The 15,555-nt window shown below is 49.5% G+C and overlaps 2 protein-coding genes across 3 annotated transcripts in view; one reads left to right on the top strand and one right to left on the bottom strand.

The window, feature by feature from the left end:
* Positions 1 to 27: 27 nt before the first annotated feature.
* On the top strand, positions 28 to 2,105 carry Trex1 (three prime repair exonuclease 1). The gene is made up of 2 exons (XM_059268716.1): positions 28 to 150; positions 426 to 2,105. The coding sequence occupies exon 2, from the start codon at positions 433 to 435 to the stop codon at positions 1,372 to 1,374; it is 942 nt and encodes a 313-aa protein (XP_059124699.1). The 5' UTR covers positions 28 to 150; positions 426 to 432; the 3' UTR covers positions 1,375 to 2,105.
* An 8-nt stretch (positions 2,106 to 2,113) lies between these two features.
* Shisa5 (shisa family member 5) overlaps positions 2,114 to 15,555 on the bottom strand; it is a 17,174-nt gene continuing 3,732 nt past the window's right edge. Inside the window, exons 3-6 of one of the 2 annotated variants that reach the window (XM_059268718.1) lie at positions 8,272 to 8,355; positions 3,223 to 3,341; positions 2,840 to 3,052; positions 2,114 to 2,694 (exon numbers count right to left, since the gene is read on the bottom strand). In XM_059268718.1, coding sequence (XP_059124701.1) covers positions 2,585 to 2,694; positions 2,840 to 3,052; positions 3,223 to 3,341; positions 8,272 to 8,355 — 526 coding nt within the window. In that variant the 3' untranslated portion in view covers positions 2,114 to 2,584. Of the gene's footprint in view, positions 2,695 to 2,839; positions 3,053 to 3,222; positions 3,342 to 4,336; positions 4,477 to 8,271; positions 8,356 to 15,555 lie in introns of those variants that run through there. The other variant, XM_059268717.1, reaches the window with a different exon arrangement.

Genomic DNA, 15,555 nt, shown 5'->3' with positions numbered 1-15,555 from the left:
GCTTTAGCAAATGAGGGCTAGGCTTGGCCGCCTGACTAGCTGGGCGGGCCTTGTTCAGGAGGCAGGCCTATGGGCGGACCCAGGCAGTTTCACTTCCTGAGCCACTGCCGCCAGCAGCAGAACCAACAGTGCCTTGCTGCCTGCTTCTCGGTAAGTGTGGACCTTCAGGGTATCGGGTAAGACAAGAAAGGATAGGTTTCCCTTACCCTGAAGGTGGTCAGCACTAGGGGAAGGGCTCCTCCCCTAGGAGGACAGTAATGTGCCCATCCTACTAGGAAACAACCCCATCTTCTAGCTTTCTGCTCTGAAAATGGGCCCTGGATCGTGCTTGACTGAAGGGAAGGTCTGAGCTGTGTTTCTGCCCACACCCTGTCCTGGCCCACTTTAGACTCTGATGGCACTCACTACCCCATGTTCCTTCCCAGGCTCAGCATGGGCTCACAGGCCCTGCCCCACGGTCCCATGCAGACCCTCATCTTCTTGGACCTGGAAGCCACTGGCCTGCCCTTCTCTCAGCCCAAGGTTACAGAGCTGTGCCTGCTGGCTGTCCACAGATATGCCCTGGAGAACACCTCCATCTCTAGGGGGCAGCCACCTCCAGTGCCCAGACCACCCCGTGTGCTGGACAAGCTCTCTCTGTGCATTGCTCCAGGGAAAGCCTGTAGCCCTGCAGCCAGTGAGATCACAGGGCTGAGCACAGCTGAGCTGGAAGTAAATGGGCGTCAATGCTTCGACGACAACTTGGCCGACCTGCTCCAAGCCTTCCTGCAGCGCCAGCCACAGCCCTGCTGCCTTGTGGCACACAATGGTGACCGCTATGACTTTCCCCTGCTCCAGGCGGAGCTTGCTATGCTGAGCACTAGCAGTCCTCTAGATGGTACCTTCTGTGTGGATAGCATTGCTGCCCTAAAGGCCTTGGAACAACCTAGCAGCCCCTCAGAGCATGGTCCAAGGAAGAGCTACAGCCTGGGCAGCATCTATACGCGCCTGTATGGGCAAGCACCAATGGACTCGCATACTGCTGAAGGTGACGTTCTAGCCCTGCTCAGCATCTGTCAGTGGAAGCCACGGGCCCTGCTGCAGTGGGTAGACAAACATGCCCGGCCCTTGAGCACCGTCAAGCCCATGTATGATACTGTAGCCACTGCTAGACCAGCCAGCCCAAGGCCACATGCCGCCACAGCCACTACATCCTTGGCCACAACCAACACAAGTCCCAGCCACCGCAGGAGCAGGCGACCCAAGAATCTTCCTCCAGCAAAGGCCGCAGAAGCCCCATCCCAGGAGTTGCTGGCCCCACTGGGCCTGCTGGCCTTCCTGACCTTGGCAGTAGCCATACTGTATGGACTCTTCTTGGCCTCACCTGGGCAGTAAGCCAAGAAGGAAAATCTGACCAATAAAGAACCCCCCAGCACTGACTGGTACTTGCTGCCTCCACTTCTTCATAGCCTGGGCCTCTGCCCATACTCAGGACTCTGGGGACGAGGCACAGTCCCTGCCCCTTGCTCTCTTAGCAGGATAATCAAACCTGCTAGGCTAATAAAAGTAGGGGAAAAACAAGTTCAAGAGGTAGACAGAAACAGTATTTGGTGTATAGCCAAGGCTAGCAGCCCAGGCTCTGAAGAAAGAGGAACTGGGTCCAAATATTTGCATTTATTATAAACGAGGGTGCAGAGCCTGGATGCTCAGAACCACACCAATAGACACAAAGCGAGGACAGCTGGAAGAACGTCAACCGACAGGGACACCGAGGTGAGGTATTCATGTCTGAGCCAGAGCTACCACCTTTGCCTTCCACCCCCACCTGTGGTCCAGATAGTCCCTTGGCCCTGGTGTCCCTGCGGCCAGGACTGGACTGCTATACAGGACTCAGGTATCCTATGAGGCTGGTGTCAAGAGAAATGGACTATCAGAGGTCAGGTTATCCTCCAGGAACCAAGGATTTCAATCTCACACCAACTAACACACATCTGGAGACAGAAAAGAGGCAAAATGTTTGGCTAAAAGTAAAACAAGACACTGCAGGGAGAACCAGGAGCGTGTGGTGGACAGAGGCCCCTTGCGAGTGGCAGGAGCCAGGCCAGCAAAGCGGAAGAGCTTCCCCACTGGGACCGTCTAGACAGCTGACGGTGGGCAGATGATGCTCTGCCTGGTGTGCTGACATCAGGAGCTGACCCACCACTGAGCTGCAGCCGGGCCCCTTGTTCTGCCTACCTACCTGCCTCACTGCAAAATGCAGCCAAGCCCTGGGCACAAGCCATGGCCCTGAGCAGCAGCTAGCTGGCTACCCTCCAGAGCAGGATTTGTGCCCACAAAAAGCTTGCTCTCCTAAGTGTGACAGACCACGGCTGGTCACCCTGGGGTGAACTGGGAAATACTTCCTACCCCAATATTTTTAATTTACTTGAGATTTCAGAAAGTAGAATTTTAAGTGAGGAAGAAAACAAGGTTGGTCCCAAGCCACACTGGTAAGGATCTGTGCCTACCTGGTCAGCATCAGAGGAAGCCACATGTTTAGACAAGGCACACACAGCACAGAGAGCAGGAAAGAACTCTGCATACCACTCACTCACACATGACATAATCAAATGGCAGCCAGAGAGGTGGGAGCAGGCTCAGGGAACTGCCTTTGGGGGTCCATGTAGGCCGGGTTGTATGGAGGCTGGCTGGCAGAGCAGGGTACAGCTGAACCTCCTGAAAAGTAAAGAGGACATAGGTTAGCTGTGGGGACACTGGGCTGCAGGGTAAACGGGCAGGCGAGCTAGCAGGAAGGGACCCTAGGAGCAGAGGCATGAGATGGGGGACCACGCAGGGTTGCTGAATCCGCAGTGGTACTCACCAGCCAAGCTCTCATGATAGGCTGGTGGACCCACAGGCTGGGCCAGGTAGGGTGGTGGGTACTGCGTCGGGTAGGGTGCTGTTGGCATTCCTGGCTGAGGGGGGATGGGGTGGTAGCCCTGGTACGTTGGTCCAGGGTAGCTGGGGGCCACACTTGGAGGCTGAGGGTAAGGAGTATGAACCACAGTAGTGGTTGTGGTGTTGGTCACGACGGCTGTAAAGAAAATCCTGGTTAGTCAAAACCTTATGGCTCCCTAGTCCAGGCCTGCCTTCCATCCCTCCAGTTTAGCCAAAACAGGGTCCTGGTCAGCAACCCTTCCCATCTGGGATCAGCATGTTCACAGGGAGGGGAGCAGGCGGGCAAGGTGGAGAGGGCAGGCTTACGGCGTGGTCGGTTACAGCACATCTTATACAGACAGCAGCAGGAGCAGGTAAAGCATATGATGATGGTGGCGATGAACACCACAAAGATGGTCACGCCAATGGCGACAGTCGCTCCAAACCTGCCGAGAAGCCGTGGTAACCACCTTTTACTCTTTCCTATGACCAGCGACTCTCACCTCGCTTGTTCCCAGGGGCGCCCCTCTCAGCAAAAGACTCTAAGAAACTTCCCAGTGGGTGTTATAAACCTGTTTCAACCCCAGTTCCCTCATGCACACAGCAGGGCTGCTCTTCATGAATTTATATAAAGCTCCCCTCCCCCATGCCCACTCCCTGTATCCACCTACCCATACACCTAGTCCTCCCCTACCAAACAAGCAGTGCATGGTTGCCAGACATATGTCACAAGCCAGTCAGGATGGAATCTGAGTCAAACAGGCTGCCAAGTGCTGAGGAACTGCAGCTCACTACAGGCTGTGTGACATCCAGGGCTGCCCCATGGTTCACTAGCATGGGTCCATCACAGGGAGGCTAAATGGAGACAGCAGTACTCTTTGGAAGAAGCCACCTTCCTGCCCAACCCAGGCACCCACAGAATAGAGGGTCTGCCCTTTGACAGCAACAGTGTAGGCTGGAAACCCCCCCACCCCCACAATGACACCCAATAGCACACAAGGCCCCCATTATCTTCCCACGGTCCCTGGGCCCATGCTGTTTTCTAATAAAAGACAAATGTTTGGCAATGGCAACAGGTACATTCAAAATGTAAAAGCCAGAGCATCTGCCCCCCTGAGGTCAGAGAGGAAGGATGTAGGTGCCACCCCACCCTACCATGAGGCTCCCAAGCTCACAGCCCAGAGGAACAGCAAAGCCTCAGCAGGGCCTCTCAGCCAAGGGACAGACTTAGGCACAAGGCCCCCCCACACACACATAAGGCTTCCATAACAGGAGCCTTCACCACCATGTGGCCCAGGACAAGCATTTCAGACAGGACCATGGACCCATAGGTGTCTCCCTGAGCAGTCAGAGGCAGGACAAAACCACATTCACACAGTTGGTGGCATGCAGTGGAAGGTCCAGTGTCTCTTTGCCTCTCTACAGAATGTGCCACGCTCACCCCATGTTAGCCTCCGCCTTCACTCAAGGGGCTCCTGCAGCCCAGGACTTCCCCTCTTTTCATCAGGGGCCACTCAGTTTCAATCTCCTCCCCTTTCAAAGAAAAGGAAACCGAATCTTCTCCTTAGCCTTTCCCATTCCTGACGTCAGCGGCCGGAAGGACAGACTCACAGGCCCTGTAGCCACCCTCTTAAAGACACAGCATGACTCAAGCACCATCCACAGCACCAGCAGCCAGAAAGCTACTGAGAAGGACTGGCAGGGGCCCGCAGAGGCGCCAGTCACTTTCCCAGCCCTGTGCATCCTGGCCTCTGAATGCAGCCCAGCCCCAGCCCTGAGCTTGTCTCACCCACCCCTTGGGCCTGAGCCTGGGTGGGCAAAGCAGGTCCTGCAGGCTCTGGCTGACGCAGAAGCAGCTCATCCCCACTGCCCCTCCTCTCCCACTCCTTGCTGCTCCCAAGCTTGTACATGACCCTGCCAGATCTGATCATGTTTCCCTGGTTCTAATGCCAACAGCTCCCCCTGCCCCTGGAACCACAGGATGCTGTTTTGTCATTACTGGTGACACAGTGGATACCTACCTTTCCGTGGGTGTAGAGTAAGTACAGTTAACAACTAAGATCTAGGGTTTGTCTAGACAGATAGTAAAACTTACCAAAAAAGCCAATTTCAATCTTTAAAAGTTTGGCTAGGTGTGCTAGCACACAGGTAATACTTGAAGTCAGGAGGCTGCTGAGGCAGGAGGATTATGAATTCTGTGCAAGCCTGAGCTACATAGAGAATTCCAGGCAGGCCTGGACTATACTGAGAAACCCTGTCCCCCAAAAGCCTAACAAAAAAAATTAGATAAAACTCCTTGCAGACCCACCAAGCCAGGTGGGGCTGAGGACTCCTCTCCCTCTTGATCTCTGCTCTAGGCAGCTCACCAAGCACCAAGCTGGGTTCAGCCTCAGGGTCTTCTGGCTGTTGGGCCCTCCTTCCCCACAACTCTCACTAATCGCTGTTCATCTCTCAGACCTGAGTTCAACGTATCACTTCCAAGGGAACACATTCCTCAACCATGAAAACACCGGACTCCTTGGCTCCTATATAATTAAAGTCCTGTCTACTTATGGCTTAGTAGGTAGTGCCTGCTTGGCAGAGACAGGTAGAAGATCTCTGGGTTCGAGGCCAGCCTGGTCTATGTATGAGTTCCAGGGCTACACAGTGAGATGAGATCTTGTCTCAAAAAAGAAAGAAAACTAAAAAAAAAAAAAAAAAAAAAAAAAGAAAAAAAAAGAAACCGAAGTTGAGCACACTGAGGGAGGATCCGTCCTACACAGGATGTGACAACTCAGGGCTTGGCAGGTGTGCACTCTGGCAAGCCTCTGTTCTGACCTATGACTCAGAGGGTGAGAACCAAAGAGGAAGATTAATGGTGGGAAACGGAGACAGAGTTTGCAGACCTCAGGTCCCAGCATCTTTCCTCTGGGGGCCTCTCTGGGGTCCCAAGCCACGGCCAGGCAGCAGGGACTGACCCCCTACTATGGAATCCACTCTGTGGACAAAGAGTGCCCTCAGCCAGAGGCAGCACATGGGTGTCCAGTGGAGTGTCTGCGTAAGAATGTTCCTGACAGAAGTGTCATGGACAGCCCAGTCCCTAACTTCCTGTGCTAGGCACAATTCTGGGGCTGCGAAGAACAGGAGAAAAAGAAATCCCAGTATCCCATTCTTCCTCCTAGCACAGCCCTCCCCGCTCCCCATACTTCTAGCTGTCTCCACCATGGCCAAAAAAGCCTTTCCACACACTGTCAGGCCGGAGTGTCTATGGAGCTGTCTACACTCATCACACATGCGTTCAATTCACTCTTCATATGCTGTACTGGGTGGCTCCTGCCAAGTGTGCCAGTGTGGGGTGCCAATCCCACTTCGGTGCAGTCCACAGTGCTTTGGACCAGCTGCCTTCCCTTTGTTGTTGGTTGTTTCATTTTTTGTTTTTTGGATTTTTGTTTTTTTTTCTGGTTTTGTTTTTTCGAGACAGGGTTTCTCTATGTAGCTTTGGTGCCTTTCCTGGATCTCACTCTGTAGACCAGGCTAGCCTCAAACTCACAGAGATCCGCCTGCCTCTGCCTCCCGAGTGCTGGGATTAAAGGCGTGCGCCACCACTGCCTGGAGACCAGCTGCCTTCTTGCTGTCAACTGCAGCCCTCCCTCTTGGCTCTCCCTGACACTGTTCCTTGAATACTGCTGTCCTTAGGTACCATCCTCCACATGTTCTTCTCACCTAAACCTTCAAGACAAGGCCCCTCCTCCCCAGTCCCACTAATGGCCTGTTTCTCTCCAGCATCCCTATGAAGGCCTGGACCTCTGTCTCCAGAGCCAAGGAAGCCTGTTCCTCTGTCCATTCTCTTCTCTTGCTCCTTGCTGGCAGGCAGCTGCTGAACACCAACAGCCCACCTCCAGCCTAGCCTCCCAACACCTCTGGCCGGGCAGTCACAGCCACTCCCGATGGCTGCCTGCCATGTTGACCCGTGTGTTCTTTGCCTCAGCGACTTGTCTTGTGGCCTCGGATGGTGACAGGAGGACAGTTCAGGAAGGTAACACGGAAACTCACACCTGTGATTCCAGCAATCAGAAAGCTGAGGCAGGAGGACTACAAATTCTTAGTCCTCCCAAACGACATAGTGAGTTCCAGGCTAGCCTGGGCTACAGAGTAAGAGACTGTTTCAAAATAAACAAAAATGCCGGAGATACAGCGCAGGTGACAGAGAGCATGCCTACGGAAGAGACAAGTTATTCTGGTCTATTTTCAGCATGCCATGTGCTTGGAGTGCTAAGCGTCACCAAGGAGCAGGGAGTGCTAGGCCTCTCTCTCCCCAAGCTGGTAGCTGGCCTGCTAGTCTCAGAACTCTGAGACTTGGAAAGTTGGCTTTGTGACCAAGCCCCAGCTATTCACTAGATAAGGCTTTGCATTCTGAACCAACAGGATGGGGGATCCTGGGGGAGGGATATGCTAGGAGAGCTGGAGGACTAGACCACACCAGTCACGTCAGCCTTTTCTCTAGGCCGGTGCCCTACTCTGCAGAATTGTCTATTACAAACCGGTTTACTCTCTCTAGTCTCTTGAATTTGTTGTTGTCAAATGAGGGTCTCGTTTCTCACACCTACCACACAAGAGACACTGGGTTCCATCTCCAGCATAAACTGTGCTGATACACACCCGTAATGCAGGTGTGGGGGAAGAGCAGAAGTTCAAGGACATCCTCAGCTACATACCAAGTTCATGGTTATCCTGGGCTACAAGAGACTTTGTCTCAGGAAGGAAGGAAGGAAGGAAGGAAGAAAAGGAAGAAACAGGGCAGGAGCCTGGCCAAGAAGTTTAGGGCTAGGAGAGTGAGTGGCCTCTGTGAGTGTGAGAGGGAAGAATCATGGCTGCATTCCTCCTTCAGGAAGGGGTCACCCTGATCCTGAGACGGGGAGATGCCAGCACAGTGAGTGTGAGGCACTTCTGCTGTCTCAGCCCTCGACTCGACCTCATCACCCCCACCCCCCCACCCCCCCACCCCCCGTCAGCATGGCCACAGCCATTGACCACGCGACTGCCTCACAGCACTGCAGTCTCCACTAAATGTCACTTCCTCCCCTGTTACCTCTCCTCATCAGGTACCTGCTACCCCACCCTATCACCCAGGTCAACATGGACCCCACCCCTGCACCTTCAACTATCAGCCCCCAACCAGGTACCCCATCATCTCCCTCCCCAGAACACAGAGGAAATCCAGCTCCCTGGAGGATTTCCAAAGGTCCCAGTGGGCAACCACGGTCACAACATCACTGGGACACCATCCCCATGATGCTGTACCATTTCAGTATGCAGTGGCCACCCCCCCCCCAGCCCACCTGAGCCCTTCTTGTCACATCTGCCAGGAAAAGAAACAGAGCCAAAGGCTTTATTTACCCTGACATGGGGTCACTGTCAAAACTGGATCGAAATCTCAGCGCCGAACCCAGCTGCTCCAGTGTCTCCGGGTGGATGGAAAATCTGCTAACAGAAAAGAGAAAGCTCCTGAGGAACAACACACTGGATCCCCATCTGCATCCCACAGCACACAGCCTCAAGGCACACATAACATCCCAAGAATGGACCGTGTACACACCGGAAGCCATACACTCTTCTCCGACACACCAAAGGCAGTCTCCGGGGTTCAGTGCCTATGAGGCCAGGAAATAAATCTCAAACTTAAGATCTGCAACGTACGGGCCCTGACCACAACAGGATGGGGTGGAAACCGAGAGCAAAGAGCTGCATTGCCACAAAGTTAAAAAAAAAAAAAAGATAAAAAGAAACACAGGGGAAAAAAGACCACCACTAACTCTTTCCACTGGAGACTGAGGCAGGAGGATCACAAGACCGAAGCCAGCCTGAACTGCATGACAAGATGTTTTCTGAGGAGGGAAGGAAAGGGAGAGAGGAAATGGGAGAAAAGAGGTGGGGGAGGTGGAAAGGGAGACACATGGAGAGGTGGTTACATAAAATGGAATGAAAATATTATAGGTCAAGATTCACCAAGCAAGAGCCATGGTGCTGCACACCTGCAGTCCCAGGGCTCAGGAAGCAGAGACAGGAGAATCAGGAGTTAGGGTAAGCCAGGACTGCAAGAGACCCCATCCCAAACAAAACAGACCACAGTCAGGAAACAGCTTAACTAGTTCCTAGGAGGAAATGAACTTCATGGCTAGACAATGTCAAGGACAAAAATAAGCAAGCCACAGCTGGGCGTGGTGACTCATAAGCCGAGTACCCAGGAGGCTGAGGCAGGGGCTGTCTAAAATTCAAGGTCCTTTTAGGCTACAGACTATGGCCCTGCCTGGGTGGGCCAGGGGACGGGAGAGGCGGGAAGCTAAGCAGAATAATACATGCTTAGAATCCTAGCACACAGATGAAGGATCATCAGAACCCAAGATTATCCTTGGCTACTTAGCAAGTTCAAAGCCACCCTGAACTAGGCTATAGCAGACCATTTCAAAAAAACAAAACAAAAAACCCACAAATGCACACACACACACACACACACACACACAACAACAACAACAACAACACTCAAGAAAAGTCAGGTGTAGCCCATGCACATAAAAATGTCATTTTTAAAGCACTTAAAGAATAAACACTGGGCTGGGGGGTGGTAGAGCATACCTTTCTTCCCAGCACTCAGGAGGCAGAGGCAGGTGGAGCTCTGAATTTGAGGCCAGCCTGGTCTACAGAGTGAGTTCCAGGACAGCCAGGGCTACACAGAGAAACCCTGTCTTGAAAAACCAAAAGAGAATAAACAATAAACATTGAGATTGGCAGAGAGAGTCAAAGCACTGACTGACAGTTAACGTCTGCCCTCCACATGCTGCGTATAACATGTATACACATACGCCAAAAATAATAAGCAAAATGTAATAAAAGAATAAACTGGAACTACCAGGAAGAACTTAAAGAGACTGAAGACTGAGCAACTCTGAAAACCTGAAGTACCCTAGAAAGACAGCTGAGGAGATTTCTAAGCATATGTGGGAACACAGTCACTCCCCTGACTATGCCTGGGAAATGGAAGAGAGAGCAAAATCAAAGATAGGATTATAAAGGAAGAAATCAAAACTTCAAGAAAAACGAAGGCGGGAGTGTAGCTCAGTGGTTCTGCTATTCTAACTCAGAGGTTTGATTCCCAGCACCAAAAATGAAAAAAGACGGAAAATTCTCAGCCTATTTATATTGCAGGCAATAGGACTGCAGTCCAAAAACCACCTGATACTGAGATTAGAACGGGTGTAGACCAGGTTAGCCCAGCAGGAATGCTGCCAGGTGGAACTGAAGGAGGCAGAGACAGGATCTGAAGGGATGCTGCGGGACTCCGCTCCTACAGGACCTGACCATAGTGCTATGCAACTGTGCACCTCTCTCCAAGACAAAGGAAAGGCCTCAGAGACAATCCAGGTCCCGTGGAAGCTCATGGCCATCTCACAAGACTTGGACTGCACGGGTGGGAGGGTGAGATGGCAGGTCTGTCAGAGACCATTCTCAAGCCTGGTGGTCCCGACTTGGTGGCACACACCTTCAGTCCCAGCACCCGGGAAGCAGAGGCAGGAGTTCGAGGCCAGCCTGGTCTACAGAGTGAGTTCCAGGTCAGCTAGGACTACACAGAGAAACCCTGTCTCGAAAAACCAAAAAAAAATTATAAGTCAGGGCTGGTGGAATGGCTCAATGTTAAGAGCACTTGCTGCTCTTGCAGAGGTCCTGGGTTTGATTCTTAGCCCACAGAGCAGCTCACAACTCCAGTTCCACCGTAATCCAATGACCTCTCCTGGCCTCCACAGGCACCAGGTACATACATGGTATACAGACATGCACGCAAAATACTCATGCATATAAAATAGAATACAATAATAACAAAAAAATCCCTGATTCATAATTATATCTATTTCATTTAAATACACATATTTAAAAGAAATGTATTTTGGGGCTGACCGTCACAGGCACGCACGTGTTTGTGTGTGTGTGTGTGTGTGTGTGTGTGCGTGTATGCAAAGAAAATCAAAGTGGGGGCTGGAGGAATGGCTCAGCACTGACTGTTTTTCCAGAAGACCTGGGTTCAATTCACAGCCCTCACAGGTTCACAAAAAAAAGTCTGTAACCCCAATCCAGAATCTGACACTCTTCTGGCATCCAAGGGCACTGCATGTCACGTGGTACAGACATACATACAGGCAAAACACCCATACACATAAAACGAAAAAAAATCAAAGTTACATAAAAGTTAGGATAACAGCCATCATTTGGGGGTTGAAAGAGAAACAGTGGGTGGGCTTATGGAGTCTCTGAGTTGTTCTAAAGATTCTAGTCTTGATCAAACGATAGATCACTGGTTTGTACATTTATTTTGTACATAGTATGTTATGTGGAATATAACCACATTAAAAACTTCAGTCATGGGCTAGAGAGATAGCTCAGCTCAGTGGTTAAGGGCACTGACTGCTGTTCCAGAGGTCCTGAATTCAATTCCCAGCAACCACATGATGGCTCAAAACCATCTGTAATGAGATCTGGTGCCCTCTTCTGGCCTGCAGGCATGCATGCAGACAGAACACTGCATACATAATAAATAAATCAATCTTAAAAAAAAAAAAAAAAAAAAAAAAAACCCACAAGGAAAAATACCCCAAAACTTCAGTCAGGCAGTGGTGGTGCAAGCCTTTAATCCTGGCACTCAGGAGGCTGAGGCAGGCAGATCTCTGAATTTGACACCAGCCTGGTCTACAGAGTGAGTTCCAGGGCAGCAAGAGAAACAGAGAAACCTTGTCTCAAAAACAAACAAACAACACCCCCCCAAAAAAAATTAACAAAAACTTCCATGAAAAGCTAGGTATGGTTGTGCATACCTTTAACCCCGGCACTCAGAGGCAAGAGGACTGCTTCAAGTTCTAGTCCACCCTGGTCTATATAGCAAGTGTCAGGCCAGTAACCGCTACATAGCAAGACTCTGTCTCAAACAACCAAACAAGGGGCGGGGGGGGGGGGGGGGGGCAACAAGGTGGTTCAGTGAGTGAGGGTGCTTGCTGCCAAGCCTGATGACCCAAGTTCAATCCCAGGAACAGACCTGGTAGAAGGGAAACAACAGAATGCTGCAAGTTGTCCTCTGACTTCCACAGATGAGCTGTGGCACCCATCCACGCTGGCATTTACGTGTGTGTGCATACACACACACACACACACACACACACACACACACACATACACACAATAAATGTTCTTAAAAACAAAGAATTATGTGATCTGAATGTTATAAAACAGTATCCAGACAGCAAGATACAGACGAAAACATGGAAAAGCATCTAAGAATCATGGACCCCAGAGGGGAGCACAGCACGTGTCTGATTGGATTTCCAGGGGGAAGGGAAATTGGGGAGGAAGGATATTTAAATAATGTCAGACACCTGTCCAGAACTAACAAGATATGCTAAGCCACAGATTTTAGAAGTCCAACAAATCTACAGAAATAAAAATAGAGAGAAATCTGTAAGCCAGGAGTGGTGGTACATACCTTAATCCTAACACTCGGCAGGCAAAGGTAGGAAGAATACTGCAAATCAGAGGCTAGCCTGGTCTACATGAGTTCCAAGCTAGTCAGGGACTACAGAGAGATCCTGTCTAAAAAAATAGGTAAAGGAAGACTGGCCAGGCATAAAGTTCAGTAGTGTGTCCAAAGCGCTATACTGGCTTCCTAGCACCAGAAAAGAAAAATAATCCCTTACCCTCTCATTTCTTGAGAGATTAAAATGAAAATTAAACCAACTTTCAAGCTCATATCGCAATGGAAATAATAGAAACTGAGAGACCGTGGAATGGAACTTTCTATATGCCAAGAGAAAAAAATCCACCAACCTAATTTATACTATTTTAATTCTTTTATTTTACATTTAGTATGCAGGCACATGTGGAGGTCAGAGGACAATTTACAGGAGTCAATTCTTTCCTTCCACAATGTGGGTCCCAGGGATTGAACTCAGGTTGTCAGGCTTGGTGGCAAGTACTTTTACCCACTGAATCATCTCAACAGCCCCATACAAAATATTACATTAGGGGCTGGACCAATAGCTCAGCAGGTAAGAGCACTGGCTGCTCTTCCAGAGGACCTGGGTTCAATGCCCAGCACCAACCTGGCTCACAACTGTGTGTTAACTCCGGTTCCAAGGGATCCAATAATGCCTTCTTCTGACTTCAGCAAACACCAGGTATGCAGGTGGCACACATACATACAGGCAAAACATTCATACAAGAAATAAAAATAAATAAAATGTTATTTTAGAATAGGATACACATTATCTACCACATTAAGAGAATAAAAACAGAAAGCCCATGAGCATCTCAGAAAACAGCAGAAAAGCATCTCGAAAAATTCCGATCCCTCCATCATTAAAACTCCAGGAAAAGTAGAACTAACAAGGAACTTCCTCACCATGAAACAGGATACCTCCAAAAAAACTAGCATTCTACCCCCAAAATTGGAAATAAAACAGGGGTGAAAGGCTGGAGAGCTGGTGCAGCACTTACGAACACTTGCTCTTCATGTGGAGGGCTGGAGTTCTGTCCCCAGCACTCACATGGCAGCTCATAACCCACTGTAACCTCATCTCCAGAGAACCTGACCCCCCTTCTGGCCTCTGAGGGAATTGTACACACATGGAACACATATATACATGCAGGCAGAAACAGATACACATAAAAGTTAAAAAAATTTAAAGACATGGGTGTCTACATCTCACCAACGCAGTAAGGCAAGAAAAAGAAATAAAGCAATAAGGTTGTAAAAGAAGTGGTAAAATAAATAGAATAAAACCAAATCAAAATAATACAAGGAATTTAAAAGTACAAGAGACGAGACTAACAGAAAGCTAAATAAAGTGAGAAATATAATTTCATAATATTAACAACATTACATTTGATGGCCCTTTCTGGGTGCTAGCAATTGAAACCAGAGCCCAGGGTACTACTGAGCTACATCCTAGGTGATCTATGACATCTAAACGGAATAAATGTACCTGCTTTTTAAAAAATTACTATAAGCTGGGTTTAATGCAGGCACCCACAACATCAACTACTTAGTAATCTGAGATGGGAAGGTTGTTTAAAACCAATCTGGGCAACACAGCAAGATCTTTTTTTTTTTTTTTTTTTTGATACAAGATCTTGCTGTGAGCTGGGCAGTGGTAGTACACGCCTTTAATCCCAGCATTGGGAGGCAGAGACAAGCGGATCTCTGTGAGTCTGAGGCTAACCTGGTCTACAGAGCAAGATCCAGGACAGGCACCAAAACGACACAGAGAAACCCTGTTTCAGAAAAAAAAAAACAAAAAAAAGTTTTTAAGCCAGACAGTATTATTGCATGCCTTTTTTTTTTTTTTTTTTTTTTTGGTTTTTCGAGACAGGGTTTCTCTGTGTAGCTTTGCGCTTTTCCTGGAACTCACTTGGTAGCCCAGGCTGGCCTCGAACTCACAGAGATCCTCCTGGCTCTGCCTCCCGAGTGCTGGGATTAAAGGCGTGCGCCACCACCGCCCGGCTGCATGCCTTTAATATGGGAGCAAGACAGGTGATCTCTGAGTTCAAGGCCAGCCTGGTCTACAGAGGTACTTCCAGGACAGTCAGGGCTACACAGGAAACCCTGTCTTGAAAAAACATACCAAAAAAAAGTTTAAAAAAAAGTAATAAAAGTTAACATGATGAAAAAAATTAAATATCTCTAAGCCAAGCATGGTGACACACACCTTTAAACTCAGCACTTAAGATGCAGAGGCAGGTGGATCTCTGTGAATCTGAGGCCAGCCAGGGCTATATAATGAGACCCTCTTTCAAAAAAAATAAAAAGACATCTGTAAAATGTAAGGACAGCCAACGATGATTCTTAGTGACTGTGTGACATTTCTGGGACACCCGGCAGTTCCATGCATATCCCCAAGAGCTTCTTCCAAACTCATGAAAAACAGGAGGAAGGGGTGCTCCGCCGCCGCCGCCGCCGCCACCGCTGACATTAACAAGTTTGGACTCACACCAAATGGCAGAGCTGCAACAACTGTGTGGGATGATCTTGTGTGCACTGGGAAGATGTGTCTCTGCCTAAGGTGCCTTCTGATTGGTTTAACAAGAAGCTGAATGGCCAATAGCTAGGCAGGAGAGGATAGGTGGGACTTCCGGGCAGAGAGAAGAACTGGGAGAAGGAATTTAGATGCTCAGATTTTGCCAGCAGATTCAGAACAAGTCAGATGTGCCGTACCGAGGAAAGGTCAAGAGCCATGCAGCAGAACATAGATTTAAAAATATAGGCTAATTAAATTATAAGAGCTGGTTGGAAACAAGCCTAAGCTAAGGCCAAGCTTTCACAATACTAAGTCTCAGTGTCATTACTGGGGGATTGGCGGTCCCAAAGAATGCCCAAAGAGAAAGACCTACTACAGACAACTTTTTTTTTTTTTAAAGATTTATTTATTTATTATGTATACAGCATGTATGACTGCAGTCCAGAAGAGGGCACCAGATCTCATTACAGATGGTTGTGAGCCACCATGTGGTTGCTGGGAATTGAACTCAGGACCTCTGGAAGAGCAGCCAGTGCTCTTAACCTCTGAGCCATCTCTCCAGCCCCGAGACAACTGTCTTATTAACACTGTATTGAGCTCAAAAAGTAAGGGCACCAGGCGGATCTCT

This window comes from Peromyscus eremicus, chromosome 7 (genome assembly GCF_949786415.1).
Source record: "Peromyscus eremicus chromosome 7, PerEre_H2_v1, whole genome shotgun sequence".
NCBI lineage: Eukaryota > Metazoa > Chordata > Mammalia > Rodentia > Cricetidae > Peromyscus > Peromyscus eremicus.
Note: the sequence above shows the minus strand (reverse complement) of the source record. Positions and strands in the feature narration are given on the sequence as shown.